At 43.5% G+C, this 23,797-nt stretch overlaps 2 protein-coding genes across 2 annotated transcripts; one reads left to right on the forward strand and one right to left on the reverse strand.

The window, feature by feature from the left end:
* Positions 1-586: 586 nt before the first annotated feature.
* Positions 587-10,456, forward strand: PROK2 (prokineticin 2). The gene is made up of 4 exons (XM_082210903.1): positions 587-793; positions 5,663-5,788; positions 9,892-9,946; positions 10,362-10,456. The coding sequence occupies exons 1-4, from the start codon at positions 710-712 to the stop codon at positions 10,409-10,411; spliced, it is 315 nt and encodes a 104-aa protein (XP_082067029.1). The 5' UTR covers positions 587-709; the 3' UTR covers positions 10,412-10,456.
* Positions 10,457-19,337: 8,881 nt separating this feature from the next.
* GPR27 (G protein-coupled receptor 27) lies at positions 19,338-22,110 on the reverse strand. The gene has a single exon (XM_082212060.1). It carries the CDS (start codon positions 21,383-21,385, stop codon positions 20,237-20,239), a length of 1,149 nt encoding a protein of 382 aa, XP_082068186.1. The 5' UTR covers positions 21,386-22,110; the 3' UTR covers positions 19,338-20,236.
* Positions 22,111-23,797: the final 1,687 nt, after the last annotated feature.

Genomic DNA, 23,797 nt, shown 5'->3' on the forward strand with positions numbered 1-23,797 from the left:
GGGTTTTCTGTGGAGGAAAGGACCGACGAGGCGCGCTGCTCGGTTCTTTTCCTGCGAGAGGGCACCGTGCGCGCCTGAGTCGACTCCCCGCGCGCCTTGGGGGCTTTTGGGGAGGCGTTCGCCTGAAACGAGTTGCTGAAGTTTATGGGGTGAGGCGGGCCTGATCCTGAGGCTTTGCGTGCGTGCCTGGTGGTATCCTGCTTTTGTGGGGTGGATGGAGCTTGTCCCCTGGAATATTATGGCTAGTCTGGGGAAAGAGGGTTGGGACGGGAGACAAAGGCGCGCTCATGGCAGTCGCCTCAGAGGGATACTGAGGCAACTTGAGTCGCCTCCCGCACTGACTATCTGCTTTAACTGGCTAATTTAAGGCTGGGGTTGTCCCTGGGCGGGAGTTGGGAGCCAGCTGCCCTTGCGCAACCTGTAACTCCAAAAGCTTCCCCCAGCTGCGCTCAGTTTGGAAGTTGAGGCAACTGTGGAGAAGCGTGTTGGTTTTTTCCTGAGCTGAAACCACCTCCTGGATTCGATACTCCTGTGCTGAGTTCCTCAGAATCTTCCTTCCTCTTTCACATTAAATTTCTCAAGACAGGGGAGATGTTCACTCAGCTCCGGAGTCCGGGAGAGATTCTCACCCAAGTCCACCCCTCTCCCCGTTTCAAAGAGGCGTTTTAAACGATTCGCAACTCCCTGTTGTCTTGCCAAGAAACTTTTTATGCAATCGATTCTGGGGAAGGACGACAACAAGAGCCTGAGTAACACTTTGAAAGGTTCATTTTCTCTTAAAAGCTCCAACCAGGTATTTCAGCTTACGGAAAGACTTTGAAATCAAAGTGACTTTATAATAGCCACATTTTTCTGTGGCTGGAGGGTGGATAGACTGCAATACTTTTAGCTTTTTTAAGATTTCCCCTACTTCTTCCTTTGCTAAGGACTTGGCTATTCCTTACAAAGTGTTGTTATTGACAGAAGTTCTCTAAACGGACTTTTAAAAACTGCTTTATTTAACAATTGTCTTGACTCTCTAACTGCTCTATTTTCCCCCTGCCTTAGATTGGATCCATTGTGCCTTTGATCTTGAACCTGTTTCGTTGAATCTGTTTTCCTCCTGCAGTTTAGGTCCAGGTGACAGAAGGAAAGAGAGGAGCAGGAGGGGCAGGATGGAAGCTAACAAGTTGCAAGACTTATATGTCATATTGGCAGGGCTGATAGATTTCCAGCACCATGAAGGAAATTAGGCTCTATAACTCAGTGCTGCACAGATTCCTTCATTCAGTACAAAATACTGCACTTAATAGCGGGTCTCTTCAAAGGCGCTTAATGTGGCATTTTTATTCTCCTCTGTAGTTTGGCACTTGGCTGGAACTTATGGCCAGACTCAGTAAAGGAGTACAGGAACAACCTCATGTCCGGTTCCTCTAATACTTTCTGTTTTATTTTACCATTGCATGATACTTTCTTTTTACAGGTGTAAATACAATTTCAAAGAAATTAGCTAAATGACCACCTCTATATATTCAGGTGGGGTATGATCCAGCCTATGCTAGCTTGTAAAAGAGGTAATCCAGTGGTAGAAGCAGAAAGCAAATCTTGCGTATGACAGCAGCATGTGCAGGAATAATTTGACAAGAAACTGAATTGTATCCTTGAGCAGGGTTCCCCTGACTTCTCCATTTGTATTAATGAAGTAATAAAAGGAACAACTGTAATATAAAGTAATATTTGTGTTTGGGATAAATCTCTTTTCTTCTCCCTGTTAAATATACACTATCTGCTTAATGCTTGAGGGCAGACAATACACATATGCTGATTTCTGAACATATCGTGTTCTTAATGTTTACTCAATCAACCTGCAGCCTACATGCTGCTTAGATACTTCAGTAATTCAGGCGTATATAAATATCTGAAATAAACAAATTCCAAAGAAAGTCCCTCTTTTAAATCTGTTATTTTTCATAATGGAATGGTTTGAAGCTTACCTTCTTGTCCTTCAACTCGAAGCACCTAGGTAGCATAAGCCCTTCACACACTGGGAGTTATCCTGAGAGGAGGTGTGTAGGGACCAGACCTCTGAGAACATCTTAAGATGTGTGAGGAGGCTCCTCAGTGGCCTTGAGACTGAGGGAGGAGAGAAAGTAAACAGAGCAACCTACCTAGGAAAGGAAGAGACACCTGGAGTCAGGGCTATTCTTCTAGAAAAAGAGATGCCAGAACACACCATGAATGCCAACCTCCTCTTAAAATGGCAATGGCATCCCCCTGAGAGGTGCTGGTACCCAACTGAGAGGTGCCAGAAATGAGTTCTGCCAAGTTCTGGCTGAAAAAAGCCCTGCCTTGACTAAGTAGAAAGGGCAAGATGAAAAAATGACAAGGTCAAGAGAAGGACTTTTCATCTACTGCTTTTAGCCTTTTCAAATTACCCGCCTGGTCTCTATCTGAAAGCAGAGAATTTCTGTGGCAGCAATCTGCAGTGAAGAGCTCTGTCTGTTAGTTTATATTGTGTGTTTTTTTAAAAAAAACAAAAATAAAGTAAATGTGCAGCAATTCTTGCACACATAGGGACGTATCTTGGATTTAACTCTGCCCTACAAAATGAACTAGTGAATAGAACTGAAATTTCTACAATGTTAAGAATATATATGAAACATTAAAATAGAATGAAACCAGCTAAAATCCAGTTAATATTTCAGTATCTAGCAATTAATATTTCATACAAATCTTAGGAATTGGTTTTGCATTTCTTTCCCTGTTGACATGTAAACTAACATAACCTTGTGCCTTATCTCAGAATTCAAAATAAAATTGTAGTAATGACTTTGAATATTACCATACAACCAGTTTTTTTAAAGCTACCATCTATTATGTAAATATGTGCTCTGATATCAATTTTCTTATTAAAATTACATAATATTTATGCAGTAGAGTATAATTATATTCATAATGAAATGTTCTAAAGTGAGCATTTGTTTCAGTGGACAGTAATGTTTCCCTCAGAGCCATTATCTGTTCATAAACACTTTCCTGTGAATCTGCTTATTTATGATGCCATTGCTCAGCAGAATCTTATAGAGCTTCACAGTCCAAGTATTTGAAATGAAACAAAAGCAAAATTATTTTTGCAGTGCAGTCCTAACCATGTCTTCTCAGAAACATGACCAACTAAATTCAGTGGGATTTGCTGCCAGGTAAATGGGGTTAGAATTATAGCCTGAATGTATTCCTTGATTTCACTAAGGCAGGTGTGAGGAACCTTTGGTCCTTCAGATGTAGCTGACCTCCAACTTGGACATGTTTGCTGTGGATGATCGGAATTGTAGTTCTTCAGCATTTAAAAAGCCAAAGGTTCTCCACATCTGCACTTAGGGCATTTTCACAAACCATTCAAAATCCACTTTGGCATTAAACTGATCTTAGTCCAATCTTAGCTGACTCATCACCTTTGTTTTCAAGTGAAGAGTCTATTATGAGGTTGTTTTTTATTTTAAAATGATATAAGATAAAAAATATAGACAGTCTATACTCAGCCTGTCAGCATCTTACAGATACAGAGGCAGGTGCCTTGTCTCAGCTGTAGTACTTTCATGCTATTGTCATGACCACGGAGTTCATCAGCACTCCAGATACAGAGCTGGAGGCCGCAGATGCATCAGCTAAGGGGCCAAGTTGAGGGTTCCAAGCTTCCTACTCATTTTCAGAAGGCCATGGCACCTGTCAGAAACCCACAGAAGGAACTCCCATAGCTGTAGGACTCAAGTCAGGACCCTCACAAGTGCCTTCCCTAAAGAACCTGATACCTATCACTGTACTTAACTAATCCTGCAGTACAGGGAGCACACTTGGAGGGAAGCTGTGGGATGCAGAAGACGCGCTAGCCCTTTTAAGACTCTGAAGTTCATTCTTATGGTGGTTTTAGGTGACACATGGTATCTGTAGGTGGCCAGCAGTATCATATTCTCCTTTTCGGTATCGTTGTCATGCCCCAACTTCACAGATCTTTGTATACAGAAACCAGCTGCTCATGCATAACTATGTATGAGGATCTGTCCAGGGAAAGTGACCTTTGAGGAGAACAAGTTGTCTGTAATCAAACAGCACAGGAGTAGTATACTACAACTCACCTGCCACACATTAGCATGGATTTGTCTAACAGGCATTAAATCACCAGTCCTTAAGCAACCATTCATTCTTCCAGTCTAGGATTCCTGCTGATTTTAACATAATAAAACAGTACAAAGACTTTTTATTTACAAATTAAAAGGAAACTGACTTGATGGGCAAGGAGTTGTGGCCTTTTCTGGTCATAACAGTATGGAAGAGGCAAGGGTGGGAAATGAACACGCAGGAGACTTTAGAGCTTGAATGAAAGCTCGTTTTGTCTGGAGGTTCTCCTGAGTAAATTTTTATATAAAGTGTTAACCACATATTTTGTGATAGGATGTTCAATATATTTAACATTTGATGCCTGCCAGTCTTTTATAGCTGACATGACATGGTATTTAGTACTGTATAACTATGGTCAGCATGAATGCCTCAGATTGTTCCCTGATAAATTGTGGCCTATGTGTGTCACAAATGAATACTCTAGGAATCTTCTTTTCAAATCGACTTTTACCAGAAATTATAAGATAGACACTCAATAACAGAAAAGCTTTAGGCTGCAATCCTATTGTCACTTACATGAGAGTGAAATCCATTAAATTCAATGGTACTTCTGAACAGGAATGACTGGAATAGTGTTGCACATGTTTTCATGGAAGTTGTAATTTATTTTCTTGAATTTCTTGTGGTTTTGTGTAATTTTGTTCTTAGCATTCTTAGATTTTTGTAAACCATTATATACTTGCATGAGTAAACCACTATATACTTGCGTGAGCAAGCTTGATTTATAAGAGCTTCAGTTGATATCCAGAGAAACAAGCTCCAATGACTTGTTCCATTTTTAGCTACAGAGTTATGCCTGCTATAAATAAATCAAAACATTAAAAGTATTCTAATAGAAAGAAAAAGGGGCTTCTGCTTTTGTTGGACCAGATTAATATTGTTTTTGTGTTTCAGAAGTGATTGCAGGCATTCTGGTGAAGATAACACAGATCTTACCTCTGCCTAACATTGTATTGTTAAATATCACAAATATTTGCTCTGCTATTCTGTGGCATAAAAGCTAATATAGAACCTCTTGCTACACATGTTTCTTTTGGCAACAAATAATCATTTAACCCATCATCTCATTCTGTCTGGCACCATTCATGGTATAAAATAATTTAGTGGCCTGGATCCAACTAAATAATCCCCCCTGGTTTCAGTGGGGCCTTTGTGGCTGACTTTAGCTGATGGATCCAGACCACAGGCTATCTTTACTTGAACTGACGATGGTGGTTGGAGGAAAGACAGCATGTGACATTTGATATGTAGGTTCCACCTGTTAAGATTAAAAGATTTCCAATTACTAAATCTAAGGATTTGTAATTTAAAGAAACAAACAAACTTGCTTCAGCTTCTAATGGGCTATATGACCATGTGAATCCCGAACCCCACAATTTCCTTGTGTTAGCAAAGCCTCTTGAAAATACAGGCTTTTAGATGTACAATAAGATAATGGGGTAGTAGTCCAGTTTATTTTTAGTAATTTTACTTATCTAATATTGTGTGTTTGTTTATTATGTTTAAGGCTTGTGACAGAGATCTACAGTGTGGTGGAGGCATGTGTTGTGCTGTTAGCCTCTGGATTCGGAGCCTGCGGATGTGCACACCAATGGGAACCTTGGGAGAAGACTGTCATCCTTTGAGTCATAAAGTTAGTATTTTTTTCTGGTATCCTGTGTGATACCGTAACTGACAGGGTAGAAGGAAATATGAATATATTTTGTTGTGAGTCACACTGCATAAAATATTATCCATTGCAAAAGTGCAAGAACATATACTTTACAGAGGAAGTTTTCTTTTTATGGAAACAGCATCATAAGAACATACGCAAATAAATATATTACTGTCAGTGTTATTCTGTAAGAGGTCTTAAGGTAAAAAAAATACAGTCCAATGCTTTTCTTTCACATTACAGAATATAAGCATCTTAAAACTATCCTTATACCCTTGTTTCTTATAAGTGATCATTAAAACCCTGCTGATTTCCAGAGCTATTAATCATTTGAGTAGGCAAATTGTTCAGGTAATCAAAGTACAGTGGTGCCCCGCAAGACAAATGCCTCGCAAGATGAAAAACTCGCTAGACGAAAGGGTTTTTCAGTTTTCCATTGCTTCGCTAGACGAATTTCCCTATGGGCTTGCTTCGCAAGACGAAAACGTCTTGCGCTTTTTTTAAAAAGCTGCTTGAAGAGGCGCAGTTGCGACGGACCATGCTTCGCAAGACGAAAAACATCGCAAGACGAAAAGACTCGCGGAACGAATTCTTTTCGTCTTGCGAGGCACCACTGTACCTCATTGCTTCCTTCCAGAGGTTGGAATCCAACATTGTTTTGAGTAGTCTTCTGATCACGTGCCTTTCTCTCATCTCCTCTGCAGCTCTCATCAACCCTCTAGGGCAGATTTTAAGGGTACACAAGGGTGATTTGGGGTGGGGCATTGCACATGTGATGTCAGGATAAGGTTACCAGATGTTTTTCAATGAATCCGGGACACTTATTGTTCGCTACATACATGTGAATGCTGAGAAAGCTGTAAATCTGGGGACTATCCCTGGGAAACAGGGACGTCTGGTAACCTTACGGCAGGAGTCAGAAGGAGCCTGGGGCAGATCCGAACATGGCAGTCACGTGGCATCAATGACCGGTTGCTCCTCCTCCACCACCTCCTGGTGCTGCCACCTGCAGGAAGTTGCTTCAAACTTCCTTCCCCCAGCGGCAGGAGAAGAAGGAGCTGGCCACTGGAGCCACATTACGCTGGGCTCCATGCTTCGCCTTCATACTTTTTGAACACCCCAAAAATATTCAAGGTGGCCAAACACACCAAAAATATTCAGGGAGGCCAAAAGAACTCAGCCCCAGGAGCTGGCACTGCTGTTCAGGTATTTGGGGCCTGTGTTGTTTAGCCTTTTAAACACTAACATGAGCATCTTAAATTGAGCCCAGAAACAAACTGGCAACCAGTGCAGCTGTTTTAAAAGAGGGGTTATGTGAGATCTAAATGGAACTCCAGCCAGCAATCTGGCTGCTGCATTTTGAACCACCTCTTCTTTTGGAAATTATGCATGGTCTGCCCGCCGCCCCCCCCCCCCGCCCCCTTTCGATAGGAGTCTGAGAATATAGTCCAAAATGTTTTGAAAATATTAAGGTTCATAGCTTATGGTTGTACTCTCTTACCATTGCTAGACTTTATGACAATACTCTGTTCCTAACCATATCCACATTTCACTATTGCACCATGCACTTAGGCTTACTGTACTGCTCCGCCTCTTTTTCTTGTTAAGGATATAGCTCAGTCTCAGCTTGTAACCTAACAATGGAGCTCTCTTTATCCTTTAAGTAGCATTGGCAAGACCCAACTGACAGTTTGACACTCAGTTGCTTGCTAGTACCCTATGTACAAATCATTGGTTTTTCTTCATATTGTTTTATTGGGGCAGACAATGGACGGGATAGTCCATAAAGCTGCAAGAAGGCACTGTCATCTTTTTTCTCCCCTAAATACATTCATTCTCATTCCATGCAATGAGGGGCGGAGCCATTACCTTTCTTCCCATTTCTTTCTTGGTCTGCTGTTAAAGAAGAAGCAGGGAAAGATGTCACTGACTGCATATTCTTGAAAATCTTGGTCTTGTTTTGTATTGTTTCTAGCACTGGTTCTCAAAGTATTTACTGTTCAGTAAAATTAGTCCTGGCAATTTAGCCTTGAAGCTAGGGCTGCCATACGTCATATCCAGAATACTGCAGCCGATGTTCCTCAGAAATAGCTCAAAATCATCCAATTTATTTGCAAAAAAGCTCATATTATCCATAGGGGTTACAGAAGACCACTCAAAGTGTCAAAACACTGACATTCCCCATTTGTCTGCTGGTCAGGTACAAAGCAGACATATTCAATTTCTATTTTCCCTCACTACCACACCACTGAGTTTAAACTTGATCTGCAAGGACAAGACTAAATTGAAAGGCAATTTTGTCTTCATACTAGATTAGCCTTGAGTGCCCTTTGTTAAATCACACATGGAGAGCTTGTAAAGTGGACCACCAACTGATATAAGCTGATCAGAGATCAGTAAAGGCATACTGCTTAAATCAGAACACAGATTAAATGTTAGTCTTTCAGATAAGATTGAGTTGCAATTCATTTAGCCCTGCTACCACTTCTATAGATTTTTTTCTTTCCATTAAGGTGAATAAAATATTATTTGTGCAACATTTTATAAAGAAAAAAATACACAACATGATGCTTTGACAATAATACTGTAATGCAAGAACAAAATGCATTGGTCTTTGAGAAGAAAATCTGACACACAAAAAGGTCTTGTTGACCCCAGTGAATTGTGTTATTCTGATGGGACTAGATACATAATTAATCCCAACCAATTATTTGCAGTAACACTATGAAACATCATTATTGGCAACAGTTTTGTTTTTAGAGGAAAATTTTGCTGTGGGTGTATGATTTGGAGAAATGCATAATACCTCCAAGCCCATGGTTTTTAGCAAAAAGTAGGTAAACCATACTTGTAAACCATGTAGCTAACATGGTACCCTTCAAACATTGTTGGACTACAACTCCAATCAGCCTCAGACCACATTGTCAGTGGTCAGAGATAATGAGAGTTGTAGTCCACAGCATTTTGTGGGCACCACATTGGCTACTCCTATCCCTGCCACAGATATCAAACAGACTGTAGAGGTTTATAGCAAAGCAAACAGGAACAGGAGAGGGAGTTCACACATCTGACTAGGCATAAAGGTAAAGGTAAAGGTACCCCTGCCCGAACGGGCCAGTCTTGACAGACTCTGGGGTTTGTGCGCCCATCTCACATCTATTGGCCGGGGGCCAGCGCTGTCCGAAGACACTTCCGGGTCACGTGGCCAGCGTGACAACGCTGCTCTGGCGAGCCAGAGCCGCACACGGAACGCCGTTTACCTTCCCGCTGGTAAGCGGTACCTATTTATCTACTTGCCCCCGGGGGTGCTTTCGAACTGCTAGGTTGGCAGGCGCTGGGACCGAGCAGCGGGAGCGCACCCCGCCGCGGGGATTCGAACCGCCGACCTTTCGATCGGCAAGCCCTAGGCGCTGAGGCTTTAACCCACAGCGCCACCCGCGTCCCCCTGACTAGGCATAGATTTTGGCATTTACGGTTATACGTTCCTCCAAAACTGTATTGCTTCCCAGCTCAGTTGTACAAGAGGAGAAACAATAATAAGGCATTGGGAAGGGGTATGCTGCAGTAAATAGCACCACCCTATTCTTTTGACTTGTCACATGCAAAATATTTTGGCTACTGTATATACAGTTCAACTGCCTGCTTCCATTCCCTTCTCATCAATATGGAGCAGATTCTGAGTCATTCTGAAATAATTTTTGAAGCGTTAGCTCAAGTGTCTTCATATGTATTTGTCCTGCTTACATCATAATAAAATTTGATTTTGACTTGTGTTTCTCATTGGCTGAAAGTGTGGCATTGCACTGAGCTGCACATAATCAACTCCTAAACTTCTGACTGAAAGGAATCCATTTGGTTCCATTTTGTAAAAGCAAGGTATTCTAAAGATGAACAGATTTATCTGCCCCATTGAGAAAAAAATTCTGAGGTGCTTAACGGAAACATTGGGCAAAAATAAAGTGAAACCTGCCTGTGCAGCTGGTAGGTAAGAATATTTTTGAGGCTCTGTGCAATCTTACAAGTCTCATGCCCTATTACAAGTCCAATGCTGCCCCTGTTGAACCCATTTCCTTTTTTTACAGGCAAATAATGAGTGCTGTTTCCAGGAAAGCACTAGAAATATTTATTCTCCCACAGGTACGACATAGGTATATGTTGTTGGATGATCCTATTGGAAGGCCCAATCTGAAGCAAGGTAGCATATGTGGGATAGCAAATACCAATGCTGTAAAACTTTGGATTAGGTCTTTGCCGAAAGTCATCCTCCCATTGGTACACCATAATAATCTATACCAGACTTACTGCTCTTTTGAAATGATGGTTGTGTACACAGAGATTAGTTTCACATTATATAGTTAAGAATAAACACCAAGAGAGGAAAACAGGTCAGTACACCTGTAAGGAAGATGGGATATGTTTTGGGATATGTTTTGGGGGATCCCTTTGAACTAGTTTAATATACTAGTGTGAAAACTTTAGTGTTAATGGCAGGCACCTACTGCTGAGTTGTCTTCTTGCCTTCATTTCTTTAACATTAACTATTTGTTTTCAGATTCCATTTTGGGGGAAGAGAATTCATCACAGCTGTCCATGCCTACCTAATTTGGCTTGTGTCTGGATTTCTCCTAGCAAATACAAATGTTTACCGGAGTTCAAAAATGAAGATATCTTTTTCTAGCGAAAGCATGGGGAAGGATTCTGTGCCATTACTGTATTCCATGTATTAAGATCCTTACTTGTTATTGTGATGAAGTCATTTGTCACTGGAAATTTTCCAATGTACTTTCTTGCATTGTAACCATTATCATTTTTATGATACCATAGTTCATGGTAGCCAAGATGTTTTCAGCTGGACAATTTCAGGGAGTTCTTCATATTCTTAACAGCACAAGCTAATATGTGCTGAAGTAGACCTGTACAACTTGAGACTTGCCAGTTCAAACATAGCACATCAGTCGTGTGTGGCAGACTACCTGAGGCTCAACAAACCTCCTATTTGTGTAGCCTACAAAAACAGGTAACAAGAAGAAACTGGCAGGCCCCAATGTATCATTGCTGTGTTGCATTTGGCTTAGATCACAAACTGTGCAGACTTATACTGAAGGAATAGTACAGATAGCTCCTCTCTCCTAAAATCTGGCCTGCTTAAGGATGATCAGGTTAGCCATCTAGAACACGGATGCCCATAATTACCAAGTCAGTTTACATAAATTTGCTCAAGATTTTTCTGAATCTACTAAGATTGAATTAAAGTATTTTGCACTGCAATATAGGGCTAAGAACAAGACGATTTGTTAGACTATGATAATCCAGGTACATATTTGTTATAATAATAATAATAATATTTTAGATTAGAAATAACATTATTTTAAACACTTGAACTGTGTTCTTTACGTAATTTAAAAATGACAACCAACACCAAAGCATTTAAGTAGTAAAAATACTGTTTAAAATTAATACACTCTGAGTATGAGAAAGAATTCGTTTCGTTTTATTTGGCATAAACTAGCAGCTTGTCAGATATTTGAAGTGTACTTTATATATTTTTTAAAAATCGGAAAAGTCTAATTAAAGTACATGACTTGTTATGTAAATATAACAATATTCACTATGTAATAATTCTGTATCAGAATAATGGCAGTATATTTATTTATTTAAAATTATATATTTATTTTTGCACTGTGGTCTTTGATTTTTTCCAGTGAGTTATTGTTATCTATCAACACTAAATTGAGAACTCAAGATTTCTGTGAACGTTACCATTAAATTTGACATAAGTACCTCCTATACAATTCAATGCTCCATGAAAAATTATAAAATGCCATAGAAGCTGTCTTCAGTCTTACTTCTTTTTTTTTACTTCTCCTTGTTAAATATAACACACACAAAAAAGTAACAAAGTAATCCTATGCATGTTTATTATGAAGTAAGCCCCATTTAGTGAATTGAGGCTTATCTTCATGTGCATAGGACTGCAGTATAGCATTATACATTTCCTATATTCGTAGCGATTCTATGTGTGGAAAGCTGGTGCAAAGTGTATCTAGACAATTGACATGCATTTATTTGCCCGAGTCCACAGTGTTAAGTAGCTAAGGCCAATCACATCAAGCACATTCTCTTTAGCTGATGTCAATAAGGACCAGTTTATACCATCAGCATAATCATGAAGGGAAGCAGCATTCCCTGAGCTATACACCATGTTATACTGCTGGTGGATGGCTGCATATTTAAATGCTGGTATGTAGAGTGAGAAACACATGAGAAAAGTCTAGACTGTGCATATCCAAGATACCTTTCTTTGTGTAGGACTGCATTTGTTGTGAGGAAAGTCCAGAAAAGTTTTAACATTAGATTCTGCTGACTGCATAAACTGACTGAGACGAGTAGGAAATTCATCACAACTTGGCTATGATTACTCGTCCCAGTATAGTTGAAGGCAGACGAAGCACACCATGTCATGTATCTTAGGTGTATTTCTAATAAAAGAATGTTTGAAAATCCTTGGGTATCAGAAGTCAGCTTTAGACCAAGTATAGTAGAAAGACTGGTGATTCCAGAAGCTGTGCAGGATAACCAACCATAGTTGTGTTGGGTGGCGACTCATAACCTTGCACTCCATAGCTTTTTCTTCCATTAGGAAACACTCCCAAAGTAATTTTGCTATAGCCCATAAAGATTAATTGTTCATGTTCCCATGTATTGTCTATATGAGTCACCCTGGAAATGTGTGCCCCAAATATACCCATTTAGTAGATCCTTATTTAGTTCTCTGCTTAACTTCCCCCTCCCCTCACCAAAATGTGTAGATTTATGTAATAATGTAATGCAACCCAGTGAGGTCTTTCTTCGGCTTCTGAAATGTATGTTGTTTTCAATATTATGTGAAGAAACCCAGAAGCACCAGTCTACAATAAACCTTCTAAAGTGGAACAGCAATAAATTTGTTTTCGATTCATGGAGCTATGAGAAGGGTTTAGCCATGTGCATTATTTTACATAGGTCAAATTTTGTCAGAACTAAAGCTGCCTTTCATTAACCAGCAAGCTATTTTTCACACAGCCATTGGCACTTGACTATCAGGTCTTCATTGACCCATAGAACTCATCAACTGAAAGTATCAAAAAGAATGTATTGACCTTGCTGCCAGAACTGCCTGCTAATTAGGAACAAATGAGAAAACAGCATCACAAAATGAGGCCACTTCATGTGTGGCTCCTCAGCTGTGGAAAACACTTGCAGATTCACAATTAAAAACATACATTTGCTGTATGTAAGTTCATGTAAAACATAAACCCAGACAACATTAAAAAAAAATGAAACAACCTTTACAGCAGTATATACTTATGGCGGGCCAGATCTAGAAGAAAGGAGAATTCCCAATCTACATTAAATTCTATAGTTGGGGCCAACAAAACATCAAAGCTGCAATCCTAACCTTTGCTCTCCTAGAACTTTAGGAAACCTAGATATGCTCTGTCTAGAAATCTGCTCAAAGATGCATCAGTGTGGCAACTGCCACAGGGAATCACCATTAATTAGAATTATTCCATGAGATCTTTACACCTCCATTACCTTCACAAGGGAGTATTAGCCTTTGACCCTTTTGAGCAATGCCCAGTATTAGCAGAAGATACACAATGGCTAGGCTTTTAACTCTGCCCCTAGCTCAAGGTAAATCGTTCAAACAATGGGTGGCAGTGAGATTTGCTAATGAATCAACCACAGTCTATAATGTGGGCATATATTTATTATACACTAGGACCTCGGGTTAAGAACTTTATTCGTTCTTGAGGTCCGTTCTTAACCTGAAACTGTTCTTAACCTGAAGCCCCACATTAGCTAATGGGGCTTCCCGCTGTTGCCGCACAATTTCTGTTCTCATCCTGAGGTAAAGTTCTTAACCCAAGGTACTATTTGTGGGTTAGCGGAGTCTGTAACCTGAAGCATCTGTAACCTGAAGCATCTGTAACCCGAGGTACCACTGTATAGGATGCTTGGAAAGAATGTGAACTGCATTTTCCCATTTTAAAGCCACGATGTTTCGATTCATACTACAATACCATTTTGAAACGTTTCCCTTTTCTCCGTGCAGCTAAATAGTTGACGTAGCGGTCCTCAACCATTTTGTTGCCTGGTGACACATTTGGAAATCCAAGAAACTGCTGCGGGCCCCACAAAAACCAATTTCACAGTCAAACCCCACCTCCAAAAACAGGAAGAACATCTCCCCCAAAACCAAAGCAGGCAAAAAAGTAGGCACTATTTCCTGCCCCAAAACCCAAGCGAACTCTGCAACTGAAACACCCCCCTAAGAGCCCCAAACCCTCATATGGGAGAGGTGGATTAGGTAGGGCCCTTGGCAAGGAGCCAAGGGGGTAACTGAGGACACTGCAGAGCCCGTGGGCACCATGTTGAGAACCCCAGAGTTATCAAATGTGAACTGGGTTAGTGTTTACGTATTTTAAATTTCCATCTTTTGCAACTTTGATGGCTGAATAATGTACTGCATTTGTCTTGGTAACTTTCCTTGTTTATTTCCTATCACATACATGAGCTTTAAAATGGGGCTTCGACAGAATGAAGCTGCACATAGGAAGCAGCCCCATTAATTCCTTTTAAATCTTGCACCTGCTGTGACAAATGCTCAACTGACATACCTTTCTAGCTTACCAATGTTTTCAGCGGAGTGTGTCCTTACAGAAGCAGCAGGTATATAACAATCAGGTTTGGCTATTCAATCATCCTCTCAGCTTGGCTAGAAAGACAGAACTCTTCATTGTAGGATACGTCCCCAGTGTGCCTCATCAAGGGACATCTGACTAATTAGCCGTCTCAGCATAATAAGACATAGTGATGTGCATCTTGTTCCAAATAGGACCACATTCAAATGCCTGTAGCTTGCTTTTATGCACACACACATATGCACATTTTTAAATATCTGCATGCTGCACAGGTGAGTGCTTTGGGGGAAAACCCCAGAAGTAACAGCTAAGAATACCTTCACTTAAACCATCTTTTAAACAAGACATCTCTAGTATAAAGTAAGCGGCCTTGACAAATAGGAACATGTTTCCCAGGAGGAGTTGTTAGTATCACAAAAATTGGCAGGACAATGAAAAGGACATGAGAAGATTTTATATTCTATATTCTGATTCTTATGAACTACAGGGGCCAGCAGTTAGTGGTGTCTGTTTTTGAGAAGTTATTTTGCTTGTAATAAATAATAATAATAATAATAATAATAATAATAATAATAATAATAATAATAATACCCCACCTATCTGGCTGGGTTGACAAGCAAAGGTTCAACTTCAACCTATGAAAGCACACACAGGGACTATATTTTGTATGGATGTATGCAGGTGATCTATTTAGGAGGTGTGACAGGGCGTTCTTTATGGAGCAATTTACATTTCATGGATGTATTGGCAGAAACATTGTTTTAATGGAAGCAAGTACTTCATTATTCTGCATTCCTTTTTTCTATTTTAACAATGCCCACCTACTCACAGTCTGAGAGGAAGTAAGGGAAACAAACATGATTTACCTGGAGGCTCCTTGGCCAACCTGCCCTAATTAAAAGTGCTGTCAGATAGCAGGTGATGGAAAACCTGAGCCAAAGACCCTCAATAGCTGCTGCCTATAGACAACACTGGATTTGTTGGCCATAGGTTGCAATCTGTAGCAGAGGTGCAGATTAAGGGGGCACCAGAAAGTGGAGGCAACATCATCTGCCAAGAAGACCATGTTCACAAGGAAGAAGTGCTGGCACATCTTCCCTCATGTCTGTTTAAAAATGATCCCCCCCCCCAAAAAAAAAAACCCAACAACTAATTGCTTACAAGGGGGCTATAAGAATGGCAACCACCACACCCAGCTTGGAAACTATTGCAGTAGACTGCAAAACCTAATACCAGCAAACTGTTCCTTTGATTTACTTGTGCCAGTGGTACTGCTCAGCAACTTCCTTCCCATCATCCTTCTTCTAGAGCTTGGGTGACAGGCAGGAACAAACTCAACATTTTGAGGGAGCGAAGTAATACTCTACTAAATCACTCCACTTTCTCTGACTGTCACAAAGAATCATGCCTCCAAGCCTCAAATCTTTCTTTTTCTAGCTAGGAAGGATCGTGATTTCCACCCTTTCTCTCACAAATGATAAGCTTTTGCTGAAGTGACAAACCCTCTTCTCGGTGGCTGTGGTTAATATTGTCCAAGGAAGAGGTACCCTTTCCCAAAAATTAGAAGTTCAGCATCAAATGTAGTGCACACAGTTGCAAGGGGGGGGGGGAGGAAACAAAATTGCAAATCCCACAACCAAATCCCAAATATTGAAGGTCATAACTAAACAAAAGACAGTTTTATTTGTATCGGCTAAGGGCAGCTATACCTCTCCCCAGATGAACCATCCTGGACCCTGCAATCGTCATCTGAGGCCCTTCTTCATGTGCCCCTTCCATGAGAAGTCTGGAGGCAACACAGGAAAAGGCCTTTTCTGCAGCAGCTACCCATTTGTGCAATCCTCTCCCCAGGGGCACTCACCTGGCACCTTCCTTACATATCTTTAAAAAGGTAAAGGGACCCCTGACCATTAGGTCCAGTAGTGGCCGAATCTGGGGTTGCGGCGCTCATCTCGTTTATTGGCCAAGGGAGCCAGCATACAGCTTCCGGGTCATGTGGCCAGCATGACTAAGCAGCTTCTGGCAAACCAGAGCAGCACACGGAAATGCCGTTTACCTTCCCGCTGGAGCGGTACCTATTTATCTACTTGCACTTTTGTGCTTTCGAACTGCTAGGTTGGCAGGAGCTGGGACCAAGCAAAGGGGGGTTAACCCCGTCGCGGGGATTTGAGCCACTGACCTTCTGATCGGCAAGCCCTAGGCTCTGTGGTTTAACCCACAGCGCCACCCGCGTCCCTATTTCTCTATAATCAAGCGTTTGGCTGATTAAACAATCAATCTATGGACTTTTAAATATGTTTTGGGGGATAGTATTGGTTTTTATCAAGTATTTTGTGTTCTCATTTTGATTTTTATGTGGTGAACTACCCTGTACAGTGGTACCTCACGATGTCAACAGGATCCGTTCCAGAGCCCTGTTCGCATCCAGAAGCAAACGTAACTAGTGATGGCACGTCTGCGCACACACGTGTCGCTTTTCGCCACTTCTGCACATGCACGTGACATCGTTTTGAGCGTCTGCATGCGCAAGCAGCGAAACCCGGAAGTAACACACTCCGTTACTTCCGGGTTGCCGCAGAGCGCAACTCGAATGCGCTCAACATGAAGCATATTCAACTCGAGGTATGATAATTTTTCAGATGAAAGGCAGTGTAGGAATTTAATAAATAATAATATCCCACCTTTTAACCATTTCATGAGGCAGCAGATTTCCCACACGGTTGTAAAACAGTTCAATAACACACATGTATAATAGTACTGTAGATACGAACATATAGACAACCCAATACATCAAAACGGATTGCTAGAACAATAAATCTCGGTTTCACTCTTTCTCTCTCTCTCCTGTCAGCTCCTTCTGGATGTCTATGTTCCTCTTTATCTTCTGGGTGTATACAGTAGTGGCCAAAATTGTGGAAACCTTTTGGGGAAAGTGTATTTCCAAAGGTTTGATGGCTCATAACATCACATTTTTTTTTGGAGTAATACCATAAAATTATATATCAATGGAAAGATAATTTAGTGAAGAATGTATTGCAATGAAGTTTGTTCAATTATCTGTATTCTATCAAGAGTTATAGCAAAATAACCAGAAAAGGGAAACACAACTTGCTTAGGTTGATATGCAGCTTTCCACAATTTTGGCCACTAGTGTATTTTCCTTCCCCTCTCTCCCCACAGGATCAGATGACTAGGGTCCCGCAAGCTGCCTAGAAATCCACACCTCCCAAAGTTCCTCTTTCCCACAACTGTCAAAATCTGACCAAAGCATCTTTCCCTCTCTGATGGGTTGCCCTGAAGAGAGTGAACTTTCCACACCTTCATGTCAAGTTCTCTCTCTACAATTAATATGATGGCTGCTGAGATAGTATTCAGTTCTTCTTTGCTCGCCTTCTTATTGAACTACATTAAAATGTTAACTTCTGCTATACCACCAAAGCTAATTCATTTTTTAAAAAACAAATCCGATGGCGCACACTGTTCCTGTATATCCAAAAAGTAAGCTCAGCAAAAGTACTTACAGTAGTTAACAGTTAGCTTAGTGATATTTTTAGAAACTGTTTACCACATAATCTGCAGTTTAAAAAAAAAAAAACCAGAACATTAATAATTTAAAAATGATATCTGGTATTACCGTGCAAGGCAGATAAGCAATTATATGCAGGAACTGCTTTGTCTACTAAAATTAGTGATACACAAATTATCTAGAGACTCTTCTGACATTAACAGATGAGGAGCCATTTAGAAATAGACATTTGTTTTAACAGATGTGGGGGAGGGGAAGAGTTGTTCTATTTAGGCCTATAAATTAGCATGAACTTGGAATTATTATTATTATTACTATTATTATTATTATTTAGAAATGTGCAATCCTTTTTAGGATGCATAGAACTGGGATGCAATATGAGTTTACGCATAAGTAAGTCCTACCGTGTTCCCAAGGGTGTGCATGTCCTCTGGATTGAAACTAGGTAAAAGGTAAAGGACCCCTGACAATTAAGTCCAGTCACAAACGACTCTGGGGTTGCAGCCCTCATCTCGCTTTATTGGCCAAGGGAGCCGTTTTTCCGGGTCACGTGGCCAGCATGACTAAGCCGCTTCCGGCGAAACCAGAGCAGCGCACGGAAATGTCGTTTACCTTCCCGCCGGAGCAGTGCCTATTTATCTACTTGCACTTTGATGTGCTTTCGAACTGCTAGGTTGGTAGGAGCTGGGACCGAACAACGGGAGCTCACCCCGTCACGGGGATTCGAACCGCCAACCTTCCGATCGGCAAGCCCAAGGCTCAGTGGTTTAGACCACAGCACTACCCGCGAAACCAGGGTCTAAGAACAAATTACAGTGCAAAGTCGAGGGTAGGGGATCTGCTTCTGCCGCCTTATTAAAAAAACCTGCCTATTTCCCAGGTTTTTGTTCCCACTGGAAACAATGGACAGAGAAATTTACACACACAGAAAAATGCTCAAATCCCCTCCCACACACACACACACACACACACTTGGGGATGCTGAGGATCCGGAAGGGCTTTGGAGCCAAACTGCTGTGCAGAATGGCCCTGAAATCTTCCCTCACTTGACATCCTAGTGCCACAACACCAACCTCAGTTAAGTCAGAGCTTCAGTTGAGCTGGCACATCTGAGAGGGAGGCACCACACCAGATCTACCTCTTCCATGTTGTCTCCCAAATCTGAGGAATTGATCCAACCTGCCCTATAGTCCTGGGACAACCCTGCCAGGAACCACAGGAATGCACCCATATATAATTATTATTTTCTTCCTGTAGCATAGGTTGTAGGCAAGCCATGCCAGAACAAGAGTAGAAAGCAAAGCATAAACATTTGATGTACGAGAATTGAACAGTGTTTTTATTAAAACAGTCAAGATGTACAAGTATTGTCCAGTATTTGTAGATAACATTTTAAAAAGCCAATAAAGTATGAAAGTCAGTGTGATTTTAAAAACCTGATAGTGACAGTTTTTTTTAAAGTTGATATGTAATCAATTTGCTTTTTAAAATTATCATTTCCTCTCCCCCCGCCCCACCAAAGGGGTTCTGAAATACTATCAAAGGAACAGTGCAACAAGAAAATGTAAGTTAGTCTACGTCAAAGCAAGTGAACCTAATTCTCTTCAGGTCAATAGGAAACGACCTAATAACTTGAGTAAGGTGAAGATGTCGGTTAGGGTAGCATCTCACGTTTCTCTATTTCAGGCAAAGTTAGAAATTCACTGCTTTAAGTACTGAAATAAAAATTAATCCAAAAGCTCCCCAGCAAGAAACGACTTCTAAACACAGTACAGTTTCTCCTTCTTGGTCACCCTTTAAAAACAAACACTATAATACAATATTTTGAGGTCATCAAAAATAACACTTTAGTATAAAATTTCATCTTGGCCTTTTATCAAATCTTACATGAATAAAATCACTTAGACTTTATCAAAACCAGTAGGGTCTTAAAAAAAACAACACAAAATTATGGCCTTTTTATCCATGTCAGAATCATTTGTAGAAATGTTAGAAGCAGCCAAGAAAGTTGGAGCCCTGTGTACTTCCCCGATTTCTTCCCCTCCCCTCCCTCCCTCAAATCCCCCTAAAACATAAATAAATAAATATCTTAAAACCTAAGGGTGTGGGGGAAAGTCAAGGTGTCTCCTTAGATAACAATTTCTCAAGTGCATATACCAAAAAAAAAAAAAAAAAAAAAGCGCATAGAGAGTACTATTTTCAATTGGAAAGATGAAACTACATCCCAAAATTCTTCAGATCACACAGAATGGTGCCTTGAGTATTTTGTATGCTTTGGCAGCAGAGGAAATGAGCTCTGAAACAGACTCTGAGCTCCTTGTTGAAAATGAAGCACAGGATGGGGTTGACCCCTGCCTGGGCAAAGGTCATCCAGACAGAAGTGGTCAAGTAGACTTGGGGGATGGCGCTAGCCTTGATGAAGACCCGCAGGTAACAGGCCACAATGTAGGGGGACCAGAGAAGCAGGAAGAGAAGGGTGATCATGTAGAACATTTTGCAGATCCTCTTCTCCGTTTTGAACTCCTCCAAGACCAGCAGCCTCTTGATCTGGCTATGGGTGGTGTTCTGCCGGATGCCCACCAAAGTGGGAGGAGTGGGACCCCGGCCAAAGCCAGCGGTCCAGTTCGCGGCCGCCTGGCCGGTGGCCCCGGGCCCGTGGAAAGTCCAGTTCTGGCTAATGGCCGGCACCAACTGAGCGGGCTTCATCTTGCGGTGGCTGTGGATGAAGAAGAGGAGCTTGATGTACACCAGGTGGGTGGCGGCGACGATGGTGGCGAGCATGAGCATGAAGCCCAGCGTGTCGTTGGCCTTGACGTAGCGGTGCTCGAAGATGCACTGCTCTTCCTCGCGGATGAACTTGTAGGTGCCCACGTCGAAGACGGGCGGGAAGGCCATGGCCATGGAGAGGGTCCACACCATGCACACCACCGCCAGGCAGGTCCAGCCCGTCATGCGCTTGGCGTAGAAGCGGTGGTGCGCGATGGCCATGTAGCGCGTCACGCCCACGCAGAAGAGCAGGAAGGCGGCGTGGAAGCAGAAGAGCACGGCCAGGAAGGCCAGCACCTTGCAGCTGAGCGCGCCGTGCGGCCAGGCGCCCGCGCCGCTGTGCACCGACAGCATGACGAAGGGGAAGCAAGCCAGCGAGCGCAGCCCGTCGGCCAGGCACAGGTCCAGGAGCAGGTAGTAGGGCGCGCGGTGCAGGGGCCGCTCCTTGAGGATGAGCCACGCGAAGAGCCCGTTGCCCGCCAGGCTGAGGCACAGGATCAAGCCCAGCGTGGTCAGCTTGAGGCCCGAGGCGCTGAGTAGGCCGCCGGGGCCGGGCAAGTGCGGGCTGCTGCTGCTTGCAAACTCGCTGGCGTTCGCCATGGAGCGAGGCCGAGGATCGCCCACCTCCCCGCCGACCCTGAGGCACAAACGCTGTGGAAGGAGCGAGCAGACGGGCTTCTCCTCAACAGCAGCTAGCGGCGGCGCCACCTCGCCTCGCCGGGCTCTCCCGCCTCCGAGACCAGCTGCCTTCTTCGCCTACCGCCGCCCGATCTGCTCCTCTCCGCGAGGGCGGCATCGTCCGCCTCCTCCCCGCTCGCTCCCCCGCGCCTCGCCCCCCAGCAGCGGCCACCTCGAGCTGTGCGGGCGCCGCCGGGCGCAGCCCATTCCCGCGCGCCGCTGTGCTCAGCTCCGCCGAGCCGACGCCGCCTCCGTCTCCGCCAGCATCGCGATCGGCTCCTGGCTCGTTAGGGGGCGGCCATCGCCGTCGCCATCCAACTTTAAAAGGCTCCCGGGAGGGATGCAGTGGGCGACCCCGGCAGAAAGCAGCAGCAGGAGGAGGGAAGGCTGGCCCCGACGAGGGTCCCCTTTCCCCGGCCTGGGGCGCGCTGCCGCTGCCGCCGCCCTGCCAGCATCGCGCCTTTTGTTCCCCGCCGCCCTCCTCCTATTGTCTGCTTCCTCGTCTCTCGCTCGCTCGCTCTCTACCGACTCCTACCGCACGGCTTTCGCAGCGGAGGCCGGGCTTCCCTCGGCCACTTTCTCCTCCGCGCCATCACCACCGCCGCCGTCTTCCCAGCCAGCGGCAGCGCCGAGGGGAAGGGCGAGCGCGCCGCGGCTCGCGATCGAGGGCAGGTATTGGCTGGGGCCGCGCTTCCGGCGGGGAGGCTGCTGCTGCTGCTGCCGCCGCTACTGCTGCCGGAGATCAGGTTCAGGGGTGGGGTGGGGTAGTAGGGGGCGCAGGCTGAGCCTGCGCAAAGAGGAAGGCAGAGAGATGGAGGGGCGGGAAGGAGAGGTGGAGGGGAGCGCAGAGGCAGAGGCAAGCTGCAGGCGACGGCAGCTGCCGCTCCTCTGCCTCTCCCTCTAAGGACCAGCGAAAGCGCTCAGAGGCATCGGCGCCTGCTTGCCGGCGGGGCGAGAGGGGGGGGCTTCTCAGCAGCAGATGGGGAAACAATGGCCATTCAGCAGTCCTGTTGTTGATGCTGCTGCTGCCCACACTCTCATCCGCCGTCCGTGAGCATCCTGACAGATCCGGAGCGAATTGGCCCAGATGACTGGGAACACCGCTAGACGAGCCACAAGACCTGCGGTAGAGAAGCACGCCAAGTTAAAATTAAAAGACACCTGAGTTCTAGACTGACTGTGTGACCATTGAACACCAGGGCTGGGCCCCACGATGATAGGAAGTTCTCGCCACATCAGAATTCATAAAATCATAGAATTGTAAGAGTTGGAAGGGACCCTTGGGATCCTCTAGTACAACCCCCTGCAATGCAGAAATATGCAACTATCCCATATGGCGATTGAACCTGAAGTCTTGGCATTACCTAGAACCCTTGGGAGGGGTTGGCTGTGTACCCACTGTGCATTTCCCTGCCCACAAGAATCCTGGAGACTACAATTCCCAGCACTCTTAAACTACAGTTCCCATGATTCTTTTCTTGAGGGGGGGAGGCGCTTTAAATGTATCGTAAAAGGATGGTGTGTATGCAGTGGCTTTGGTGTAAACGAATACTTCATGGGCCTCATTCCCCACATCTTCTTTGCAGAAATATCTCTTACCCAGGAACCTTCATCTCAACATTCCTCCCTATTGCCAGCAATCAAAATCTACGAAAGAGAATGGCCTAAGCATGCACGCTCTACCTGGTTGGCAAATTTAGCACCTGGGTATGTGTTCCATCCATCATAATGTCAAAAACAGCCCTGTGAAGGCAGGCTCCAACATCAGAAGTCGGAAACTCCCCTGGAGGTGGGTAGAGAAGGCAAACACCCAGGGAAGCAAGAACAGCTGGCTGCCTGCCTCTGTTTGTCACTCCTTGTTTATCTTGTCTCTCTCTTTTCAAGGTTTAATCATCCCTGTTTCTCTCCCTCTCAACCCCTAGGCATAATTAGCCCCTCTAGAAGAGATGATAAGCTGAGATAAATGGGTTATTTGGGATCCCCTCCAGCCTTCTCTGCCTCTTTAGAGAAGGGCAGAGGCTTCAGAAATCTCAGCAGCCAGAGCCCGATATCCATGTACGCAGCAGCTTTTGACATGATGAGCCTGACATTCAGCCAGGATCTCAAATTCCTGATGGTCACCGTAAATCCCTGCTTTAGCGTGTGAAAACGGAATTGCCGGAGCCCCATATTCTCATGCCTTGGCTTGCTCCTCTTGGCCCCTGTATAAAAGGCAGGATTCATCACCCATGTTCTCAGGGACAGAGGTAAAAATGTTTCCTTTTGCAGCTAAAAGAGGGGGAAATGACCCCTCACCTAATGCTCACTAATCCCCAGATTAATGCCTTGGCATTT

Source organism: Podarcis vaucheri (assembly GCF_965113315.1).
Source record: "Podarcis vaucheri genome assembly, chromosome: 2".
In the NCBI taxonomy this organism is placed as follows: domain Eukaryota; kingdom Metazoa; phylum Chordata; class Lepidosauria; order Squamata; family Lacertidae; genus Podarcis; species Podarcis vaucheri.

Bases quoted from the DNA above. Each gene is read 5' to 3' on its own strand.
- PROK2 (XM_082210903.1), top strand. From the start codon at position 710: ATGCAATCGATTCTGGGGAAGGACGACAACAAGAGCCTGAGTAACACT. The intron at 794-5,662 runs GTATTTCAGCTT...ATTATGTTTAAG, and splicing joins CTCTTAAAAGCTCCAACCAG to GCTTGTGACAGAGATCTACA. The intron at 9,947-10,361 runs GTACGACATAGG...ATTTGTTTTCAG, and splicing joins AAATATTTATTCTCCCACAG to ATTCCATTTTGGGGGAAGAG.
- GPR27 (XM_082212060.1), bottom strand. From the start codon at position 21,385: ATGGCGAACGCCAGCGAGTTTGCAAGCAGCAGCAGCCCGCACTTGCCC.